This window comes from Podarcis melisellensis (assembly GCF_964234715.1).
Source record: "Podarcis melisellensis genome assembly, chromosome: 8".
Classification (NCBI taxonomy): domain Eukaryota; kingdom Metazoa; phylum Chordata; class Lepidosauria; order Squamata; family Lacertidae; genus Podarcis; species Podarcis melisellensis.
The window spans coordinates 39,315,192-39,338,992 of NC_138540.1; the positions used below are offsets into that span (position 1 = coordinate 39,315,192).

The 23,801-nt window shown below is 41.2% G+C and overlaps 2 protein-coding genes across 10 annotated transcripts in view; one reads left to right on the forward strand and one right to left on the reverse strand.

Annotated features, from left to right (window-relative positions):
• The window catches only part of FTO (FTO alpha-ketoglutarate dependent dioxygenase), a 252,999-nt gene extending 249,915 nt beyond the window's left edge, over nucleotides 1–3,084 (reverse strand). For 5 of the 9 annotated variants that reach the window (XM_081924066.1, XM_081924064.1, XM_081924067.1 and 2 more), the window contains exon 1: nucleotides 2,916–3,082. In XM_081924066.1, the coding sequence (XP_081780192.1) occupies nucleotides 2,916–2,957 (42 nt within the window). In that variant the 5' untranslated portion in view covers nucleotides 2,958–3,082. Of the gene's footprint in view, nucleotides 1–2,915 lie in introns of all 9 variants that reach the window. The other 4 variants (XM_081924062.1, XM_081924069.1, XM_081924061.1 and 1 more) reach the window with 3 other exon arrangements.
• Nucleotides 3,085–3,302: 218 nt separating this feature from the next.
• The window catches only part of RPGRIP1L (RPGRIP1 like), a 75,141-nt gene continuing 54,642 nt past the window's right edge, over nucleotides 3,303–23,801 (forward strand). Inside the window, exons 1-9 of the mRNA XM_081924152.1 lie at nucleotides 3,303–3,412; nucleotides 5,452–5,534; nucleotides 6,887–7,031; nucleotides 9,302–9,600; nucleotides 12,972–13,080; nucleotides 16,791–16,934; nucleotides 19,818–19,923; nucleotides 21,470–21,616; nucleotides 22,495–22,568. Coding sequence (XP_081780278.1) covers nucleotides 5,459–5,534; nucleotides 6,887–7,031; nucleotides 9,302–9,600; nucleotides 12,972–13,080; nucleotides 16,791–16,934; nucleotides 19,818–19,923; nucleotides 21,470–21,616; nucleotides 22,495–22,568 — 1,100 coding nt within the window. The 5' untranslated portion in view covers nucleotides 3,303–3,412; nucleotides 5,452–5,458. The remainder of the gene's footprint in view (nucleotides 3,413–5,451; nucleotides 5,535–6,886; nucleotides 7,032–9,301; nucleotides 9,601–12,971; nucleotides 13,081–16,790; nucleotides 16,935–19,817; nucleotides 19,924–21,469; nucleotides 21,617–22,494; nucleotides 22,569–23,801) is intronic.

The window sequence follows — 23,801 nt, forward strand, 5'->3', positions numbered from 1 at the left end:
AAAAGAAGATCCAACTGTTATCAATGTTTAAAGGCTTTAAATCATGAAAAATAAACGATCTAATGGCCTGTATTCAATAGCAAGTAGAAAGTCAGGACACAGGCTGATTTGGATTAACACATTTTCAGTTATAACAAGTAATTTTACAGAGGATTAGTATCTTGATGGGCTGATCAATACGTGGCTCTGCTGCTATTACAGATGAAGAGAAAATTACCCCGCTGGTAATAAAGTGTGTGTGTGTTGGTTCTCCTTCATTTGCAGAGGCCATTACTGTAATGGTCCCTGCGTTAACAGCTGGGGCAATTTGAACCGGCGTCGGTGTGATGAATTTTAAAGCAGAGAACATTTGCCACGCTCTCCATCTTATGTTTCACACGCACCCCTCCCCGAATCTGTGCACCGCTTCCAACATATAGGTAATGCATTACATCAAACACACACCATTTCTCAATAAGCTGTCACATTAATAGCATTTGGAGGCCAATAATGCCCCATCGGGGCCCTTCCCACCGGAAAAATTCCATTGACAAGAGCATCTCTGCAAAATACTTCCCTGGACGAAAAATAGTAACGCGGGAGAAATTTATGCTTGGAAAGACAGGGAAGAAAGGGAGTCCCAAGGAAGACCGGGGAGGTTACATAAGGCTATGTGAAGCTGTTTGATCTCCTAGTTGAGGGTTGTTTACTCCAGCCTTCCCCAACATATTGGACTACAACTCCCATCAACCATGACTAGTGGCCATACTGACTGGGCTGATGGGAGTTGGAGTCCAACAGCATCTGGAGAGGAAGGCTGGCCTATTTCTGGGTCTTGGGCAGAGATTTTTCCTCATTTGGTTTGTTTTGTTAACAGGAGATGCTTAGATGGGGTTTGGAACTTTCTGCATGCAAAGGGTGTGCTGTGTCATCAAACTATTCTGAGGCATAGAATCGTAGAGTTGCAATGCAGGAATCTTTTTGCTCAATGTGGGGCTCAAACCTATAACCGTGAGACTAAGAGTCTCATGCTGTACCAATTGAGCTATCCAGCATATCTAAACAAAAAAAAGTCTGGCTGCTGGCTGAAGGTTGTAAGAGATACTACATGTGTGTGTAAGGGCCATCAAAGCTATTACACCACAGACTGAAACCGTCTTGCCCCAGTAAGCAGCCTGGCCACTGAATTCTGCACCAGCTGAAGTTTCCAAACAGTCTTCAGAGGCAGCGCCACATATGTTTCTTGGTAATCTAACCTCGAGTTCAGCAGAGCACAGGCAACAGAAGTTAGGCTACCCCTGTCCAGATAGCATTGCAGCTGGGACATCAGTCAAAGCTTATGGAAGGTACGCTATGCTACCATAGCGAAATCACTCCTTGAGACTGTAAGGCTGCAATCAAGTGAATTATTATAGGGAATGAATTCCAATTAAATCAGTGGGACATATCCAAGTAAACAGCAGAGTAAAATCAAGGTCTGAGTGTCTGACTAGGAGTTGGCAAACTCAAGTTTAAATCCCCTTTTGGCCATGAAGCTCACCCAGTGATCCTGGGCCAGTAACTATCTCACTCCCCGGCCTACCTCAAAAAGTTATTGCAAAGATAAAAGCACAGGGGGGCAGGAGCAAGAACCATGTATAACATCCTAGGTACCATGGACAAAGAACAGAATATAAATATAAGAGCCAAACAAATACAAAGGATTTGTTGCAACAAGGTTGCAAGACTATGCATGTATATCTAAACCAACTGTATTTATTTGTTTTAGCAATATTTTATTATGATATTATGCTTAATTTGTTTTGATTATTGCAACTGTACTTTGTTGCATACTCCCCTGGCCTCCTTTTGGGACAAAGGATGGAACAAAAGTAGAATAAATAATCGTGCCAATAGTTTTGAGGCTTATTTCCAAGTAAATATACATAAAACCAGGCTACATCTTTCGAGAATCTCTGGGAATACAACTCCACCCCAGCTGGGAATACACAGCAGCAACAGTGGAAGAATTTCAAGGATGGGGCAGCAGATAAAGGCCAAGAAATCCATAACTGAACATATTTAGACTGACACATGCTGTGAAGGATAATAATAATTAGAGCTCCCATTTGAAATCCTATGAAAAGTTACATAATATAACAACATGAATAGAAATCACTAATGCAGTTGTTATTTAAAAGATTAATACATCAATTGAAATGTAATTCGTAGTTAATAAGAATCTGAATCGCAGTAATATAAGAACTGGATGATCATGGAGCATGGGAAACCACTCTAAATAAATTGCATAAATCTTGAATTAATTTGATATTAATTGGTATTTGTATAATTGGGGTAATATTGAGTAAATATTGAAAAACTAATAAAAAAATATTTATTTATTTTAAAAGTTCAGGCTACAAAGTTGCAATCCTGAACCCAAAGTTAAGCCACATTGAAATCAGTACATACATGCTGATCAAGGAGTAAGGTGCGGTCCATTGCACACTTACCGTACCTGAAAACAAGTGGGGCTTACTTAAAAATAAGCATGTATTAAATCTGTGGGCCTTCTTTCCAAATGAACTATGCAGAAGCTTGTACCGTTGTGCGATGTACATTACAGTGGGGAGCAACTCGGAACCGGTGTGGCGTGGTGGTCAGGCTGTCAGATTAGTATCCAGGAGACTGGGGTTCAAGTCGCCACTCACCAGTTAACCTCGGGCCACTTTGAGCCTAACCTACCTCACAGGGTTGTTGTGAGGATAAAAGGGGTGGGATGGGGGAAGAAGAGTACCATGTGCGCTGCCTCGATCTCCCTGGAGGAAAAGTGTGGGGTATAAATGTACAAATGCAAATGCAATGAGCAGATAAACAGCGCTTGGCCGTGAGAAAAGAGGGGATGCAATTGTCCAATGTTAAGTATTTCCACCTGCACAGAGCTAGCTGTGAATTACCTTGACATCCTTCTCTCTTTCCCCTGCTCCTCTCCGCTTCATGCCGCGCTCCTGCCCGGGCTGCGCACTTTGCCTCGCATGCAAAAGGCCCGCCCTTGCGAAGAAAAGCCTCCTTCCTTCCGGACAAAAAAAATAGCAATAGCCGGCTGGGCTTGGCAGGAGGAACCACAACTCCAACAATGCACGAGGAAACTTCCGCTAGCGGTAAACTGAGCGGGGAAGGGGAATATTTAGGAAGTGCACGCCTTCAGTAGTTCTCAGCTGCTTCAGGTTCGCAAGGGAATTCTCCTCCTTAGAACTACGACTCCCGGCAGGCTCTGCGGGGGGTGCGTTGGGAAAAGGCGTCCGCGCGGAAGCCCGCCCCTTTTCTTTCTTTCCCCGCCTTCCCTTGAACGAGAACGGAAGTGACTCTAGACTGGATAGCAACGGAGGCGGTTGCTAACGAGGGATGCGGAGAGGGCGGAGGCGGACCGGAGGAGGAGGAGGACTGGGCAGCTGTGAGTTGCTGGATTGGGGCCTCCGGGGGAGGGGAGGGGAAGTATGTCTAGGAAATGGGTGGTTTTGTAGGGGGTTTGGCTCTGAGGTGGCAAGGGGAGATTTTTATGCAAATTTAAACTGCAATGTATGTAAATGTATGCATATTTAGGCTGGGATTTGATATGGTGTTTGTTTTTGCATAGGGTGATTTGATAACTGGTACCTCTTTTTATTTTTTTAAAAAAGGAATTGACTTGCATTTTAATGATGTTTTTGCTTTTGATGTTTTAATTAGATACTGCACGTCTTAAAATCGAAATAAATTAGTGTGTGTATGACTTCTTATTTAACTCATTTGAAAAGTTGGATTGTTTGTTACCCTCCACATCCCCACCGTCAAGCCATTCTAATGTTGTATATTGTAAGTTAAGAAAATAAAATGTTACCAGTAAAAGGGAAGGATGTATTTGTTGCTCATTGTTACTATTTAATGTAACAATGTTACAATGATTTTAAAGAAGGGGAATCCTCCCAAGGTAGTATACGATTAAAATGCAACAATGTAAGGAATGAGAATAAAAGAACTGAAAGCTAACTTTTATTTACTGTATTTAGCTTCTTTTACCCTACTCTTCAGCAAAAAAAAAAAAAAAAGACTCCCAGAATGACTTGCGTATAATCATTTAAAACAAGACAGTTTAAAAAGTTTTGCCTAGCTCTGTAAAGCGCTTAGGTGTTTCTTGCAGCTAAGCAGTATATAACTTTTGTTCAGCAAAATGAAATAGATGATACAAAAGGAAAAAAAATGTGAGGAGGGAGGAGGAAATGAGCAAACTCTGGCATGTTTCTTAAAGTGAAATAGTGGGGGAGCGAGAGGTTTCTCTAGTGAGCAGGCATCAGTAAAAATAAACATCCAGACCACTACCACCATATAGTTCATAATTAGAGCAAAAACGATCAGGAGAACAAAACCTTTTTTCCAAAAAAAAAACCAGGCACAAGGGAGTGTTCAGAACTTTCATAGGAATATAGATCCATTGGTCCATCTAGCTCAATATTATCTACACTGACTGGCAGCAGTTCCAGAGGGTTTCAGGCAAGGTTCTCTTATTATCAATGTGGCATAGTGGTAAGAGTGTAAGACTAGGACCTGGGAGACCAGGGATCAAATCCATTCTCAGCCATGAAGCTCACGGGGTGACCTTGGGCTGGTCACAATCTCTCGGCCTAACTTGCCTCACAGGGTTGTCATGGGAATTAAATGAGGAGGTGGGGAACCATGTACACCACCTTGAAGTCTTTGGAGAGAAAGGTGGGATATAAATGCAATTAATAAATAAAATAAATATATGGAGATTCAAGGGATTGAATTTAGGACCTTCTACATACAAGGCAAATGCTCTGCTACTCAGCTACAGCATTTTTCTTATTTGACATGTTCCAAGATATATATCCTGACCCCGTGCTGCATTTTTTTTAAACTCTCCTTGTTGTCACACAAAAATAGCATGCAGCTAAAATATCTCACTCAGGTATTTAAACTGTGGTTTTAGTTGTTTTAAAACTTTGTGTCTCTTGTTTTATTATTGTATTTTTACTGTGCTAACATTGGCAGTACAAAAACCTAAAAAGGCTCCAGGTAGTATATAAATGTTTCAGATAAACTTATGTGGGTGTGAAGCCTAAAGCAAGCAATGTGAATAAATGTGAATAAGCAGCAGTTTAATTAAAGCAACAGAATACGGTGTAAAGTGTTTGCCTGGCACTTAAAAAATTGCCAGGTGAGCTTACTGCAAAGGAGATAGGCAGTAAAGTTGAAAATGCCCTCTCCCTGTTTGCAAATTGCCAAATATGATTATATGCCAAACAACTTTTTAAATAGAACTTTATGATGCCCCTGGTGTTGTGGTTTCTGTGTGGTGAAGATGAAGTAAAAGAGTTCTGCCAGAATCTGTCATTACTTTTCACTCTCATTTAATCTCACGTAATTTACAGTGTCCGGTGCTTGTGCAAATTTATGTTACAGAGAGAATCTTTCTTTGGGTTTTGTCATCCACAGCTCAGTCATGTCTGCTGCAGCTGACGAAACATCAGAGGATCTGCCAGTGAGAGACATAGGTCTAAATCTCATAGGGCTACAAGGTTTGTTCCACTTATTACATGTTTTAATCAGCTGGCTCCTTTGAAAGGAAAAAATTATCCAGAGGGTCAAGGAAACTGAAAAGAGGGTCTGGACTGAGCACTCCTGGAGAGCATACCTAGGCTTCCGTGCCTGGGGCTGCTAGTTGTAATACAGAACATCTTCAGGTTGTGGAAGCCTGGCAATAGAGTCTGGAACACATGTATTCACAGAAGCAGCAGCAGTAGTAGTAATAATAACTATCTGGGCTCTTTCCACTCCCTGGAGTTCTACTTGCCAACCACCACCCACACCAGGTCTGCCTGGATTTGCTCTACACTGGTGACTGAATTAGGAATGGCTCCCTGCATTCAAAAGAAGTTCCCCTGAACACGTGCAGAGCACCTTTTCCTCCCCCACTGGGTAAAGAGCAGCCAGCAACAGGTCAGCAAGGCAGGTGAAGTGGACCAGGGAACTGGCAGACACTCTCACTAATTTTGGCTGATGTTCTTCAGTCCCTACCTTTAGAACCTCGCTAAATATTATGGCGACAGTCTAGTGCAAATATACTATAAAGAGAAATCATTTTATACCATTTTGTGTTCATTTGTTATTAAGGGCATTCACCACAATCAAAACTTGTAATAGAGACTGTTCTGTAGAATAGGTGCTATCACAGAATAGGCCTGTTGATGCATTGCCATGTGATGGACTTCAGAAGGCTATGGCACAGTGAGCAGGTCTTGCTCCAGATTCAGGACCAGCCTTAAATGCATCCCCACATAGAGTACATTACAATAGTCTTGTCTCTGTGGTTACCAATGCATGCATGGTTCATTGTGGCCAAGTCATCCCTGTCCAAGAACAGTTGTAGCTGGCATACCAGCCAAAGATGATCATAGGTGCCCCTTGCCGCTGAGGTGACCTGATCCCCTAGTGCCAGCAATAGATCAAGGAGCATCACCATGCTACATAACTTGTTCCTTCAGAGAGAGCCCAGCCCCATCGAGAACAGGGAAATTGCCTGTGTCCCTTGGCCACAGGGCCTCCAATTTAAAAGAATTCAGCAAGTTTATTGACCCTCATCTAGTCCATTACTGCATTCAGGTCACGCACAGTCATTCTGGACTCCTCCTCAAACTGAGGAATAGAGCTGTATGTTGTCACTATACTGATGACCTCATGCCCCAAATCTTTTAATGACTGTCTTTTGCCAGTTATACTCTAGTCATCTTCCAATCACCCAGGGCTCCACAGAAAACATGAAGCATTTTATGTTCCAACAGCAACTGAGAAAATGGTGGTAAGGCCCATATTCAGCAAGTTTCTAATATGCGTAATCCACATGGTCCCTTAGACATCCTCTCTGTTGCAGAGCCATCAGTGGTCCTAAATGTCAAGGCTCGACATGGGATTTCGCGAATCAGCCGAGAGGAGCTGGAAGACCGATACTTTCGCTTGCACGAGGAGAACCTCTTACTTAAGCAACATGCACATAAGCAAGAAGATAAGATTAAAAGGTCAGACTTCCTTTTCTTCTTCTAAAGCAAAAGTTTGGGGACCTTTGCCTCTCAGTGGAATGGTAAAAGATAAGCTTGGGTTAGGTAAGCTGTTTACATACTTTCAGCTATTATTATTTAATACATTTATACACTCCTCAATACTAAGAAAATTTGTAAGTGGTTCATATAATAACTATTTTTTATACACACACACACACACACTGAAATTCAGCCATTTATGTGGGATGCAGCACCCTTTCTGCAACTTAACTGGTCTTTAACCTATTTTCTCCACTGTTACAATTGGCTTCGATACTCATTCTCATTGTAAACAGATTTTTCTTTGTTTCTGCTACACATTTGAGAACAGCCTTGGATTTTAACCACTCTCCTGGTTGCTGTAACCTACTAGGAATTTCCTCCCATGAAATGAGTGGGCTTCCACAGGAAGGAAGGGTCACTCAGTCTCTCTTCTATCAACCTGCTGCAGTACAGTAGCTCAAGGTCACTCCTAAGCATCCAGCATAAGAACCAAGAGGGCTGGCTGCAGAGAGAAGGAGTATTACTTTCCTCCGTCACCAACCTGTTGTCTTTCTATGCTAAACAAACTGCTGGCAAATCTCCAGGGTGTCTAGTGTGGAGATATGGTGAGGAGAAGTGGCACAATCCCTGCCTTTGCTGCCAGCTCGCTGGGCTGGGCGTGCAGGAGACAAAGCCCCATACTGAATATACAACATCGAAATTGAGTGAGTAGGCAGCTGTGGCGTCAGCCTTCCACTGCCAGTCCACTACAGTTCTGTGCTGGGTGCACAGGAGGTTAACCACCTTGCTGTTCACTTGGAATAGACACCAGGCAGGCTGCTGGAGGAAGCAGGCCGCACTGATTCACTCCCCTGCTTTTTACTCCTAAGAGGATCTAGCCTAGGCAGAACAGAGCATTCCATCCACCTTGTAACCAGCCCCTCCATGAGTAAAAAGTAGATGATGAGGAAAGAACCAAACAAAACACAAGCTAATAACTTTTGGGGGCTATTTTACAAGGCTGCTTTAGATAATAGTTTACAGGCGAGTAAGTTATTCTGTGACATCTCAAAGCTATTAACTTCCTCCGCATGTATACGTTTGTTCTTTCAAATAAGAAGATTGTCAGTATACTGTACTGAAATAAAGGAAAGCATTTCAAACAAATGAAGTGCGTCTCTATTTTCAGTCTCCCGTCTGGATCTCTTAAAATGAAAAAAAGCCTCCCTATAAAGTAGATACGGCTCTTGAAGATGTGCGACCAATTTTGTAAAGTCTTGAACTTCTCTCTTCCATCAAAGCCACCTTTTCTTTCTTTGTATGCCAAGTCCTTCCCCGAAGCCCCCCCCCCAACGCCACCCCACCCCCACCCCCACCCCACCCCACGCCAACCCTCTGCAACCCCATTCATTGCTGGAAGTGTTTTCTGCTCTTGTATGTTACATCACCCCCATGTGCCCTCTCTGTCTTTTGTTCTGGCTTCCCCATGTTTATCAAAACTAAGAGAAATCAAAGGTACAACTCTTGAGATGCCAAAAGCAAAATTTGTATCCTTTTAAAGCTAGATGAAAACCATACCTCCTGCATCCAATTATATCCCACGGCTAACTGTTAAACCTCTCTTAAGCACGCTGGTATTATTTGCTAAGCGTAAGATGTAGCAAGGCGACATGAGCTATTAAAGGCCTGCCTTTGAGCCTGCCCACCTACTTGTTTTTAGAACTGAAATTCGGGGGGGGGGGGCGGTCCTCCACTTTTGCACTCAAACTGGAAGCACTACATCAATGGAATGTGTTACATATTGTAAGCATGCGTTGGATAGCTTAATATCATATGGGACTGAAGCTTTTATACGTGGCCCCACCACATCCCCAATCTGTAACTATACTTAACAGCATGCAGAGTTCCTCAGGAAGGTCATGCGTTCCAAATTTGAGCAGCATATGGAGTAAATATGCGTCCCTCCCTTTTACTAAACTTTAAATGATAAGCCTTAGGAAACTGTTATTTGTCAGTGCTATAAAGCAGATTGCTATCCAGTGGTTTCAATTATCTTCAAAGAGTTCTTCACAGGCAGTAATAGTTATATCAAAACCTGAAATTTATTATTCAGGTTCTGCACTGAAGTCTTCACAGTGATTATGTTCCTTTCAACAGAATGTTTTTTATGCTTAATTCCCCCCGCCGCCACCACCACCTTTTTCATCTTATATAAGTTGTATTCTCTCTCTCTCTCTCTCTCTCTCCCCACACTCCCCCCCCCCCAGAATGGCCACCAAGTTAATTCGACTTGTTAACGACAAGAAAAAAGCTGAGCAGGTCGGTGGCGGCCCCAAGCGGCTGGGTCAGGATGTGGAGATGGAGGAAGTGATTGAGCAGCTGCAGGAGAAAGTTCGGGAACTGGAGAAGCAAAACGAAGCTGTCCGCAACAGGCTCATTTCAACCAAGCAGCAGCTCCAGCTTCACGGCCCGCGGCACACGCCCTACAGTTATGTCCAGGCGCGCATTAACACAGGTCTCAAAAAAGCGGCGGAGGGTGTTGGCGTCCAGGAGCGCGCAAAGAAAGGTACATGAGCAAGCTGTCCCCTTTTAAACCCTGACACGTTCAAATTATTTGAGAAACAGTGCTGATCAGACCCTTGGGCAAAGGAACATCTGTCCCAGAAGCCAGTTGAAGCAGGTGAGATAAGACAGAGGGAGGACTGTCATCTGCCTGATACTGCCATCTTCTGAGGCCCTTCTTCATGTGACTATGAGATCTAGAAGGTGGCAACACAAGAACAGGCCTATTCTGTGGTGGCTCCCTGTTCATACAATGCTCTCCCCAGGAAGGCTCACCTGGCTCCTTCATTACATATCTTTAGGCACCAGGCGAAAACATTCCTCTTCTCCCAGGCCTTTGGCTAATTATACCATCTATGGCCTTTTAAGCTGGACGGTATTGTTTTGTTCATTATTATGTGGTGTATTTTTGTGGTTTTATACTGTAAACCGCCCAGTGATCTTCAGATGAAGGGCAGTATATAAATTTAAAAAACAAAGTGACTTTTGATACAATGCAAAAAAATTAAATCAGTATAACGCCAGAACAAAATAAAAGCTAAAAACATTGATAGACATAAAAAGAAGCCTAACAGATCTCACCCACTAAGAGAGGACAAGTATCAGACTATGCCTGGAAGACCAGGGTTTGGATACCCACTCAGTCAGGAAGCTTAATGGCTGACTGTTGTGGGAATAAAATGGGCAACAGAGAACCATGTATACCGCTTTGAGCTCTATGGAGGAAAAAGTGGTGTATAAATGTAATAAGTAGATAAATGAACAGATGAGTTCATTCAAAAGCTTGGCTGAAAATGAATGTTTTTGCCTGGCGCCTAAAAGCAGCCAGTGGTGGCACCAGGTGTTTCCCCCTGGGGAGAGCATTCCATAGTTGATTAACCAATTGAGTGAATTTACATAAGTCAGCATGTGGCTAGAATAAAAACTTCTGAATCAGAAGACATGGCTTGTTTCCAGACAGCACACTCATTTATCATAGCAGGCATCCTCTTAAAAGAGGAATACTCTGTGAATACTCTGTTGTGTGGGAAAGATTAGGAATGTCAACTTAAAGATGGTCCTTGGCATCTATGCTTTGTAACATTAAACCTTGGCCATGATTAATTGGAGCAAGCCCTGAATCAAAAGGGTTTGTGTTTGTTAGCTTTTGTCTTTTAAATATTTCAGTCCACAGAGGGACAACACTGGCTGGAGCTGATGAGAATTGGTGCCCAGCAATATCTGGAGGGCCACAGATTCTCCATCCTTGAGAATAAAAGCTTGAAATTTCACAGGTCAAATAGTATCCAAACATAAAGTGCTCAATTTTAAGGTGGAGTTGGCTTCAGCACACTTATTTGCAGCTGCTCCTAAAATCCTCAAAATCTTTATGGGTTTTATCCAACAAAGTTTATTCAGGGTAGTCCCACTGAAATTAATTATCCTATGTTAGTTGTTTCCATTAACTTTGGTGGGTCTGCTCTGAATAGGACTTGCATCGGATGCCACCATATATATTTACCTCCTTTCCATCTATCAGCCCATGAAATAAATAAAAGTAGGTTCTTGTAAAAGCTGGACCCTTGAAAGCAAATTAAAATTATCTTAGCTATCACCCTTAATGCAATTCATTTGCATAATTTACTTTGTTGCTCTGATATTTATTTATTTTTGGCACACAGTTATAGATAGCAGTGCCTAATAGTTACAGCCAGGTTTGCCGCTATATCCCTGCTTCCATGTACTAGGAAATTTCTTATTATTTTTATCACATGAGTTCTATCCCCTTGGGATGCATTGGGCAGACTGTTTGCCGTCTCCCATCTTTTGAATTTAATTCCTTTTCCTCCCTGTTTGGAGCAGTAACGAAGCCTTTGCCCAATGCATGCCAAGTATTTGTAAATGGAGGAAACATAGCATTCGAACATCACAGTCAAGCACTGGATAGGCTAATACAACTGCTTTAATGCGAATTAAAATCTCCATGAGCTTCCAGAACTTGGTTGCAATCAAATGTAGTAACCCCATTTTCCTACAAGCCCTTCAGAATCTGTTCCCTGCTAAAACTGTGGCCTAAAACAGCAGTGACTTCTAACTGTAATGAGGAATGTATGCTGTTATGTTTAGAATTTAGACAAGCTGGCCAGGATCCAAAAAGCTACTTGCTGCCAAAGGCATGAGTGTACACACTGGGTTTTGTTTTACTTTTTCTCCTTTGAATAGCAGCTGCCCTCCATGCCATATTGCCATAATGTTTGTGGAACACCCCTCAACTTCAAAAGAGGATTGTCAAGTAACATTGCAAGGTTGTCATTTTAGAGGAAACAGCTCCAAAGCTCTAGTGGGTATGCTGTGAATGATTCTCACTGGCCTTTGGATCCATGCCACCATTTTTAATAAGCCTATTTATTTATTTAACACAGCATATATGCCACTTAATTGTAAATAAAACCTTGAAGCAGTTTACAAAGGCTATAACATATGCATTAAAACTGTCAATAAAAGGGTTAAAAACAAGTTTTAAAAAACCAAAATATGAATGAAGTCAAATCTTAAAAAGGTCCATATTAAAATTGTTGTGCTGAAATGAATGGACTTGACTAATTTAGGTCCATCAATTTCAGTGGGTCTCATCTGGTTAGTACTTAGTTGAGTACAGCCTTCAAATTAAAATACATGTTGACATCTAAATACCCATTAGCAGTATAGCAGTTGCTCTGTATGTGGAAGGTCTTGGGTCCAGTCCCTGGCATAAATGAAAGCTGGGCTTGAAAAGGTCCATTCCTGATGCCTTGGTTAATTGCTACTGATGGTCAGAGAGGAAAATACTAGGCTAGAGAGACCAATGGCCTGACTTAGTTCAGCTTCAAAGGGGAGCCATAGTCCAGCAATAGAGCTCTGCATGCAGAAGGTCACAGATTTGCCTTTGATTCTTTGGCATCTCAAGCTAGAAAGGATATGGAGGGGCAGGGCTGGAAAAATACTTTTGTGTGATGCCGTGTAGAGCTGCTGCCATTCAACTGGCAATTTTGTCTAGATGGAAGAATGGTCAGACCAGATATATTGCAACCGCAAATGAAGTCACTGGTTTCTGGGCCTTCTCCATAAAACAGGGGTAGCAAAGCTATGGTCCTCCAAATGTTGTTGGACTCCATTTCCCATCGACACTTGCCGGCTTGGTCATCAGTGAGGAATGATGGGAATTGTAGTCTAACAACTTCTGGAGATCATTGTGTTGGCTTTCCCTAGCTTAAATTCAAGGCTGTTACAAATATAGTAGGATAATGCTCAGTATGTGTGATTACTGCTTATTTTTTTTCTCCTTTTAGTCACTTACTGTTCAGTAAACATACTTCTCTGATTTTTCTCATTCCACCCACTCCCTTCTTCTTTTAGGAATGAGAATGCAGGATGTAGAAATCCGACCTTTGAAATCTCCACAAGGGTTGCCCCCCAAGTATGGACACAACTTACTTGAGGAAGCAAGAGCAGAGATAAGAAACTTGTATGACTTTTCTATATTTCTTTATTTTCTGATGTCAACTATTTGCTTGGTGTCATCAGTTAACTGACAGCCTAAAGGAAATTAAAACTGGACTGCATACGCCCTGTTCATTTACACTGGGCATTCCTTTCAGGCAGGGGTGGGCTCCTTTTCTTTATCCGAGGGATACTGGCTATAGATACGCAAGGAGTTGATTCATTCCTGAGATGACTCATGAATACTAATGCTTTTGGGCAGAAGAATCTTGTAGCAGCGTACCTTGGATAGTCAAACTTTCATGAAATAAACAACAACAAAAATAGGGTGGTTTTTAAAAGAAAAAAGAACGGACTGTTAAAAAAGAAAATGCCACACACACCCAGTTTCACAGCATTTGAAGTTAATAAGCTCTCATATTGTTTGATCTCAGCTTTGAGCACCTGTGTCAATCACCTTTGATAGAAAAACATATGGTCACAGGAACTGGGGGCGTATATAGGCTAGTCAGTTTAATAGGTACCAACTGTAGGCAGCTCACAAAATCTTTTTAGTGTGGGGGAGAGTGCAGTAAAGAGAGATAACAAGACACTACCTCCTGAAATGCCGTGGAACAAATCTGTGGTTGCCTCAGGAAGGATTTTTAAAAAGTCTCCTGTTAAGAATATTTTAGGAAATAAGACTTTCACTGGTCTTCTCATATTTTGGCAATGTGTTGCCTAGGGATAATAAAGCTCATTTTCCTGCCCTGATATTTTTGTAATAACTGTTCCCCCCACCACCACTGCTTTGTAGCTTAAGTAAATGTTAAGCATTCAGCCCCCCACATTGCACATCTGCTGATTTTCCAGTTGCCAGGACTTGAACTCACAACACATCTTGAACCTCTGACCAGGGGAGGATTTTATCCATACACCTCTGTAGGGGTTAACGAAGCTGCATATAAGTTGCAAAAAAAAATAAAATTGCAATATAAAAATGTATTTTAAACAGATCTTAAAATATCCTAAATAAATACAGATCTTTAAACAGCAGCACGAAGATAATAATGTATCATAAAATGAATAATTCAGGCTTAGCTTATTATTATTTCCCTATGCAAAAGTTTAGGCATTATCCTATGGAATTGCATTTGGTTAGGCAAATAGTTATCAAATTGTTCAGTGGTACATGGTAAACATCTTAAGCCTCCAGTCCTATACAGACTTATGTGAGTGTAACCATGTGCAACTCTAGCCATGTCTACTTAAAACTCTAACCATGTCTACCTAAGTCCTGTTGCATTCAGTGAGGCTTACTGTTCTGCTTGCAGCCTAACTCATTGAACTCAGTAGGGCTAATTATTGAGTAGGCATACACAGGATTTATTTGTTGAATATTTATGATATTTATTTGTTGAATTGATAGTTGCACACAGTATAAACATTTTCATATCCAGTGTTGCACAGTTTGTTTCAAATATGTACAGGTCTACAGGACAAGCACGAATTTATTACAATACAACTCAAGAGGCTAGTTCAAAATAACCGTGTCTGATGGAAATCTCAATAATGAGCATATAACTTACATGAAAAATGTGTGGGTGACAGTATGTCATACAGTGAATTTATGCATATTCAGAAGCATTACAATTTATTAAATATCTCTTAGATCTTAATATCCTAATTATCTCTTAGAAGCTCCCATGGAGATCCCCCCCCCCCAAAAAAAGATCTTCCATGGTTAGTCTTTCCAAACTAAAATAAATGTTATTCGAAAAGCAGCATGGAGACTCATCTTGAGATGCCATGGAGTGAAACGAAAATACTTTGTACACGCAATTGATCGTTTTAGCAATCAATTGTAATTATTTTGACACAGTGTAGCAGCGTTCATGCTTTTCATAACTGGGAGCTAGCGAAGTGTTTATTTTATTTATTGGGGATCCTTACATCCCACCATTTGAAGGACAAGGTCTTCTCAAGGCAGCTTACAAAGGAGAATAAAGCACCACATCAAAACCAGAATGTGTTACAATTAACAAGAGCTTTTTAAAAACACCAGTTACAAAACATACTAAGTAACCAAACAATTAAACCTCTGTGTTGCAAACAATTATCAGTAATATCCAAGGCAACACAATGACCAAGTACAACAATGCAATATCAATATAAACTCTTTATATAGTCTATACGGAACATTGAACAATATGAGAAACCAAATAGAAAACATAGAACCAAATAAACATAAGTCTTATAAGTCTCTGAAAGTCTTTGTAGACTATGCAAGTCTCTGAAAGAAGCAATGGGTCAGATTCTTACCTGATGAAAACTAGGCATAAAGCTTTGTTTATGATGTCCAATGCTGCCGAAGTGGTCCGCAAACAGACGTAGTGAACAGTGATTCCGGATATACCCACTGTTTCGTAGAGGACACTATGGAAAAGTCTCTGTCCCTGAGGCCACCAACCTCATCCTTCCTAATGGTGAACAAGAAAATAAGACCCCTGACCTCTCAAGACTTGAGCATTTATATATGCAGGCTGTCCTTCAAAGTGTGTTCTGGAGAACTCTCCACTTCTTCTGATAAGTGTCAAAGTGGGTTATCAAAGCAAACATCAGTAATGATGGACAAACTTCCCTAAAAGAAGATCAGCTGGGTCTGGTGCAGCAGGTGCGGTTTTTCCTGGACTAGGAGAGCTTGACCACGGGTGTTCATGTGACTTCACGGCTGGGTTTCCAGAAGCTGCAGTCAGGGCAGAATGCGACAGCATGGTTGCTGGCAGGGAGTAAGGCCCTGTCAGCATATAGCACCTCTGCTCAGAGAGATGCACTGGCTGCCTATTGCTACTGGGCCAAATTCAGGTTGTTATTATTGGTATAGAAAACCCTAAAAAGCTTGGGACTAATTTACTTGCGGGATCACTTTACCCCATATAAGCCTACTTGACTGCTTCAGTCTGCGGAACAGGCAACATTACAGTTGCCACATAATACTCATTCTGCACTTGTAAGAAATTGATATTTTTGCGTGTCAGCACCTATACTTTGGCACTCACTGCCTATTGACATCAAGCAAGTCCATTCCCTGTACGATTTTCAGCACCTGTTTAAAACATTTTTGTTTTGGCAAGCCTATCCAGATGTGTGTTTTATTTCTTTTCAGCGAGTAGTTATTGGTTTTAATCACTTTTTGAATATTGTTAGATACTCTTTTGTATCAGTAATGTTAATGTTTTATTTTAGATTTTTTTAAAGCACTTGGGAGGGTTTATTTTTGTTTTTTGATTGTTTGTTTGTTTGGTAAATAAATAAATAAACAAGGGCTTGTTCACACTACTGATAGATCAGTGTGGAGTCACTATAAACTGGATTTACTTCACTGCATTTGTGAGGCCCAGCGCTTGTGAACTAACGTGACACCCTAGATCAGAATCCTCTGTGACAATGAAGAACTGCCTTAGAAAAAAGTTGCCCTGGGAAGAATTCCTAAAGGATGGAGCTGTAAATTTTGGGTTTCAATTTAGAAAGCTTTGTTGCCTTAACAAAAACCTAGCCTGTCATACCACAGTTTCTTTGCCTGTTTCATATAGCCTTCTCAACTTTGGGTGGCTTCAGTGGGACCAGTAAGAAGTAAACCTCTTGTAAACATTTATATACCTGGCAGAACATGTGTTTCATTCTAGTTTCCCATTATGTTAAACGTAAAGCTTCCACTTTTTAACTGACAAACTCAAAGCGCTTTGAATGTTGCAGGGAGAATGTGGTTGAGTCTCAACGGGTGCACAATGAGGAGTTGGCGCAGGCCGTGGAAACGCTCAGAAGCGAAATACGGAAGAAGGAAGAGGAGTTTGAAGAAGCTCTCCTGCAGCTGAAAGAGCAGCAGGCAACTGGCCAACGGTAAAATGGGATGGAAATGCTCTCAGCTCATAAGTTGAACCCAATCGTGTGACAGTAAAGTAACTGATTTACTTGCACTCGGTTTTATTGTGGTGCTCTTGCAAGCATTTGCACAGGGGACATCAGGTATTACTTTACCTGTTACTGGCCAGTTGATATACTAGGGTCGCTTTCTTGATGACAGAACTAACAGTGCCAATCAAACCCAATTAAATGCATGCAAATGAATGGACTCCCATCATGTCTCCAAGGCTCAAATGAGCAAAGTTGCTTACCATATGGGTGGGGGGTGGGGAGGTTATGAGAAGTGAATGCTGCCAATGGTGGGGAAGACTGGAACAATGATTTTACAAATTCCTGCACTGGTATAGTGTCTACAGCAAATTGGCAGCAGGACCTGATAGCACTAGAAATGCAAGCTCGGAACCCATATTCCATGCTTGTTTGTTGCCACAGTAAACTGCTGCAAGATCTCCCTCTCACACATGCACAGCAAAAAAAATCAACCCTGGATCATCCCAGCATGAAATCTCACCAGGACCTTGCTGTGCAGAAGAAGCAATCCGGACAATATAGGTTGCATGTAGATGGCTCGGGTCATCCCAGATTGTTCAGAACAACAGATGTTTTCATGTTGGCAAAACATGGCTCATGAATTGTCCATCTGGAGTCTTGTTTTCTTAACAACATTCCTAGGTTCTATCATTTGCATGGGTACTTGTGCTCACGGTAATATATTTTAATTCTACTCAGTTCCATTTTTGCATTCCCTAAGGTCACTTAATCTGCAGTGCTTTGGGTCAAGATGATTTAGACCAAAAACATAGAAAGGCAAGATGGGAATATTATCCAGTCAAAAGGAAAACCTCTTAGTTTCTCTGGTTTTGGATGGCTAGCACGAAAGCTTGCAAGAAAGGGCTACTACAAGCCCTGGGCTGTGTCGTTGTCTTCCCCCATTTCCTTTACCTTCTTCTTTTGCACCTTTAAAAATGTGATTGGAAGCTACTTAGGCAACCTTGGTTCATTTAAAGCTCTTGGGCACCATAGCTCCCTCATGTACACTCCTTTGGGACTACCATTCCAACACCCTCTGGTTTTCTTTTTCTATGTTTTGGGTCATTGGGAGCTGCCCTACTTTATTTGTTTGTGCTTTATTTAGGTGTTTGTCTGCTTCAAGTTGTGGGAAGTTCTGAGCAATGTCAGTTTTTTTCTTTTTTAAAATGGAAGTTTCTGCTGTTTCTTAGATTTTCAAATGTTCCTCAGGGGCCAAAAAGTGGGGAGCCCTAGCTTAAACTCTGGTTTGTGACAACAAGCCAGAATCTGAAATGAATCTGTATGGTTCTGACACTTTCTCACAAACCATCGTCTAACAAATGACAGTTCCCTGAGTTTAGGTGTAATGGGAAACTGTGGTTAGTTTAAAGTCAAAAGAATAAGCTTTCCACCTCTTCCCTCCTGGCATGCAAAAGAAAAGGAGAGGAGGAAAGAAAGTGTGAGAGCCTCAGACTCGCTGTACTTTGTTCTGCTGGTGGGAGACCATGGTTCCCCATTAGGTCTGAACACTACCAAAGAGTTAGGCACTGTGGTACATACTAGTTAATGTCAATTGTCAGGAGACATTTGGCTTAGATCTGCATGTATCATAAATGTCATTCTTCTCAACTCCTTTTATTCAAAAATAGGGCGGGGTGGGAGAGAAACTCCTGTAAAATCTCTTTTGAAGCTATCCCTGCTATTTGTTTGATGTGAGAAACAAGATTCAGAAGAACATGAAATGGCATTAGAGTTTTTAGTGTTTAGCATCAGGCAAAAATGTTTCCTCTACTTGCTACATCTATTTATATGAAGGGTGCAATAAACCGGATTCCTGGTTTGCGAGCTTTTTAATCTTCTCTGTAAGGGCAGTTGACTAGGTAATGGCAAAACACAATGGACCATGAGTTTCAAAAGAATTAAATATTTTTTTAAAAGTATTTCAAGTTCTCAGCTGGTTTACAGATGTGTAAGCTTTGTAGTCTATTTTCTGGTTCCAGCATGGCACTGGTACAATTTTTCCAGTCTGTCTATAACAGATAAGTATTAGAGGAGAAACAATGTATTTCAAGATGTGAGATTCTGTTCTGATGTTTATCATGCTTTATTTGGCATTAGCAGTTAAGATCAATTCAGGGGTTTCCTTTAAAACATTTTTTGGTTGAAATACATGCAAAAACAATAATAATGAGGTCACCCTGCACCGTTCAAGGGATAGGTTTTTGAAAGTATATCTGTAGTTAGCTGCGTGATGACTTTTAACAAGATTAAATAGTGAATTTTCAATTGAATCTCAGCAGGGAAAATATATAACAGAATCTCAGCCATATAGAATTTCGGTCAAGATGGTCATTGTTAAAGATACATCTGCAGCTAATTTGAATGCCAATCTCGGGGCATTATCTGTGTAAAATGCTAAGCCGCTTGCCTTGGAAATACTTGGAAAGGGGTTACGTTCCTGGATAATGCTCCACTAAACAGTAATTCTCTAACACCAAAGTTTTGGAAGAAAGTGTTTTTTTCTCTCTTCCTATTGTAAGTATAATACTGCTCCTTTTACCATAGGCTCCACCGAAGTTTGATAAGCATAAACCAATACATCCAGATAATGAGTAATGTTCAAATATCTTCATACTGTAAAAATGTGTATTTATTTAACAACCTATAATGTTAATTTTAAGGAAAGGAATTGTTTTAGATGTTATACATACACCTCTCCCCAGTTGTGTTTTGGAATTAGGAAGGTGTGAAGGGTTTTAAGTTTTCCAAGGCAAAATTAACAAGGTGACTCGACTATTATTGTACCATAAACCTGACAATTACTTTCTTTTTGAACATGCCATTTTGTAGGTTAAGCATACGGGACAATGTTGAAATGATCAAGCTCCACAAACAATTGGTGGAAAAGAGCAATGAGTTTGCAGCAATGGAGGAAAGATTTCTTCAGCTTCAGGAGGTAGGCAAAGACTTCAGCTAGAACTGTAAACTTGTGCACCAGAACTCCAGGTGGGGTTATATACGGAATAAACTTCTTTAGAGAGGTACTTCTTTCTTCACCAAAAGTATGATACAGATCTGGAAATTTAAGACTTCAAACCTATATACACTTAGCAGGAAGTAAGTTCCCATGAACTCAGGGCAACTTACTTCTTAGTAGATGGTATGATGATTGAGCAGTAAATGAAGGCTAGCTAAGAATGTTTATAATACACTAAGAAATAAATGGGAATTTATACTAACCTTGCAATCCTATACATGTTTGCACAGAAGAAAGTAGTTAAAAGTTAGTTGAATTTCAGTTGTAATTAGTGCAGAATCACACTCCACCTCCCAGGTTCTTCAAGTGCTGAATGGTCTTTCGTAATGTTAAGGTGCTAAGAGCTGCCTGATGCTTAGTTGGTCTATTTGTCCATCTTCTTCAGTAAAGCCTACCCTTTGCAGCATATCCTTCACCAAGCCTTCAAACTGGAAATGCCAAGGAATTGAATTGGTAGGAGGTTTCTCTCCATAAAACATGGCCTGCTCTATTTCTAATCCTGATCAGCAAATCCCAGTGTAGCATTTTAGATGCTTCCTATACCTTCTGCTTAGATCTGCTCTCTCCACCAGAATTAATGATGCAGCTCACATTTGCATGCAGCTTTTGGGCATATCTCAGCAGACACAACTCAGCATATGCAGACCTCTGTACCAGCAATACTACTGTTACTTAGGATGGAAAATCTGGATTTTTTTTGTCCACTGCTTATCATTTTTGTCCACTGCTTATCATTATGATAATATGACATAGCAGACAAAGCTGAAGCACCACAGCACAGCAACCGCATACATTTGTAAGGGAGTTATAGAGTGAAATTATTTTCAGAAGACTTAAATGCTTATCAAAGCCTTGCAAATTGTGGTGTGTGCAACAGTTTCCAAAGCAAAATAAACAGAGGTGCATGTTTTTGAAATGTTGAGTGCAGCTCAATAGTTCAGATGTCGCACAGAAGTGCAGAATCAAATTTTAAAGAGACACAGAATTTCTTTTAATTAAATCTTAATGCAGCTCCCTTGGAAGGAATTAAGAAGGCAAACGAAACATCAGCTGGTGGGTTAGCAGCAAAATGACAAGAGCTGCATGGACATATTTGTGGTCAGGTTCATTTTTGCTTGCTACTGTAGTGTTTTGGGTCAGCGTGTCCAAACCACAAGAACCACAGCAAAATGCTTTAATTGCTAAACAGATGTCTGTCTTGGTCCTGCTCATCACAGCTGAACTGGGAGTGGTTAGCGTGCTGGAGGAGGGAGGAACACCCTCCACCCTCTTCGTTGCTGTTGTGTAACTTAATGACATTGTGTCAAAAACATGGCAAGAGCATCTCCTGTTGACTGGATTGAGATTACACTTTAAAGGTTGCTGGAGGAAACCTTTAGACTCAATCCATCCAAGAATAGTGACCGCAGCCTAATGTTACTCACCCAGACCCAACTTCAGCTGCCTTCTCTGGTCTCCTCCACAGAACCAAAAAAATCTTAAAGCAAGCCACAATGCACTCATGGCAAAGGGGGACGAACTCAATTTGCAACTTAAAGAAGAACGTTCCAAGTGCCTCCACCTCGAGAGTGAGTTACAGGCCACAAATTTTTCAAAGCGACGCTTAGAAGAGGTGAGATCCTTGGGGGCTGGGGGTTGGGAAGAGCACAGTCTTTGCACAATCCTTTAAACTGGGCGTAGTATCCCGGACCAAGTCGTGAGAGGACTCCCAATAATGCAAACATTCTGGTCTTACTTGGCTTATGACTGCACAGCTGGTGGATTTATAGCACTTAACACTCTGTTGTTAACCTACAGTAGTATTTATATGCCTCTGAGCAGTCTTTGAACACCCATGTAAGGTCAAGCTTGCAGTCGGACCATTTCAAGGTGCTGCATTCATCCTAATACATGATGATTGCATTAAAGGTGGCAAACACCATCTAAATTTCACCTATAGACAGAAGCAACTTGCAAGATGGGGCCAAGCCAGTACACTAGCTTCCCGGCAGGTGAGTCACTGTTGGGATGAAGAGGGCACCGTGGTGCAAATGCACCAGAAGGAGTACCAGATTGGCTCCATCAGTTCTTTTGCACCACGTCAACCTTCCCACCGCTTGACTCCTCTTCTTCTTGGTAAGCAACAGCCACCTGCCAAGAAGGCAGCGTAGCAGATCTGCCCCCACCTTGTGAGCCATCTCTACCTATAAAACAGGTGAAATGTGTCGACCCAATGCACTAATGTTTGGTTGATATTAAAAAAGGAGAAAAACCTTACAAAAATAGAAATTGTCCTGCGTTAATGAAAACGTTTTGCAAATCTTGATTTTTGCACCATCCCAATCTGCCATGCTCTTTTGTGATATCAGGGCAGTCACTGGTAATGTCAAAGCTTACCGGCCACTGACTGCCAGAAAGCACAACCATGCGTGCAGCTATTCAGAAAGCTTTACTAGTGTCGGTAATGTTGCTTTTTAATTGCATCACTTACAACGTTTGTCTTCATTCCAGCTTCAAGATAGAATTAATGATTTGGAAAAAGAGAGGGACCTTTTAAAAGAAAACTATGATAAATTATACAACAGGTAAATTATAACTGATAACAGAACTCTTTTAATATTCCATTTCTCAGTTTATGTATGGGCTAAAATAAGCAATGCGTGAGTAGTGGCAGTTCAGCTGCAAACACTTTTGGATAAAACTGACCTATTTCAGTCTGGGTTCAAGCCTGGTTTGGGGACTGAATTGGCCTTAGTCGGTCTGATGGATGACCTTATTCAGGAGAGATGGTGGGGGAGTACAGCCCTGTTTATTTTCCTTGATCTCTCTGCAGCTTTTGATTTCATCTGGACTGTTGAGGGTTAGAAGCACTATTGTACGGTATCTGTGGACCCCTGGCGGTTAACCTGCAGAGTATGATTTTTGTCCCCAGTGCTATTTAATATTTATATGAAGCCACTGGGAGTGGCCATTAGAAGATTTGGGGCAGTGATTATATGCTGATTGATACCATTTTGAGGTTTTCTCCTGCCATTTTAGACAATAAAACAAAATACCCAACATTATTTCCCTGAACTGGGAGAGACTGTACATGTTCAAAACCAGTGCCTTGATAAAATCATGGGCTGAATGAAACCTAATAAACCACACCTGCATCCTAACAAGATAGAGACCCTATGGATGGCCAGTCATTGCCTCCCAACATAACCTACCTCACAGGGTTGTTGTGTGGATTAAATGAGGAGGTAGAAAACCATGTGCGCCAGCTTTAGCTTCTTAGAGAAAAAGACGAGAGATAAATGCAATAAATAGATGGGAATATTTATTTATTTATTTATAGAGTTGCATATTGTAATTATGGCCTCTCAAAGTGATTAATAAAGCACTTCATAAACCAAGACTGGGACCACTCTCCTAAAAGGTCCTGTGCTGTTCCTGTTGATCTTTTCTACTGCCCGTCCCCCGCCTGCCCCGTTTTAACTGCTGACTCCCTTCCATATCACAAGCTGCTTTTGTAATACTATCCAGTTTCTAAAGTAGTTTGCTCTGTTGTGTGGTAGGCAAAATAATCTTTTAAAATCCCTTGGACTCAGTGAATTAGTTTTGCTATTCTTTTGATCCTGGCCAGAGTTGAACCTGCAGGAGTTTCTAACAAAGGAAAATAGGGTCTCTATAATGCTGGGTGTTGTTTTGCAGCCTTGTAACAGAAGTCAGCTTAAAACATTTTTGCAGTCAGTTTTGGCAATACTTCCCAGCTTTAACTCATTAGCACAACTGCCCCTTTATGCTGGCCCACAGACAGCATTGTCATGATACGA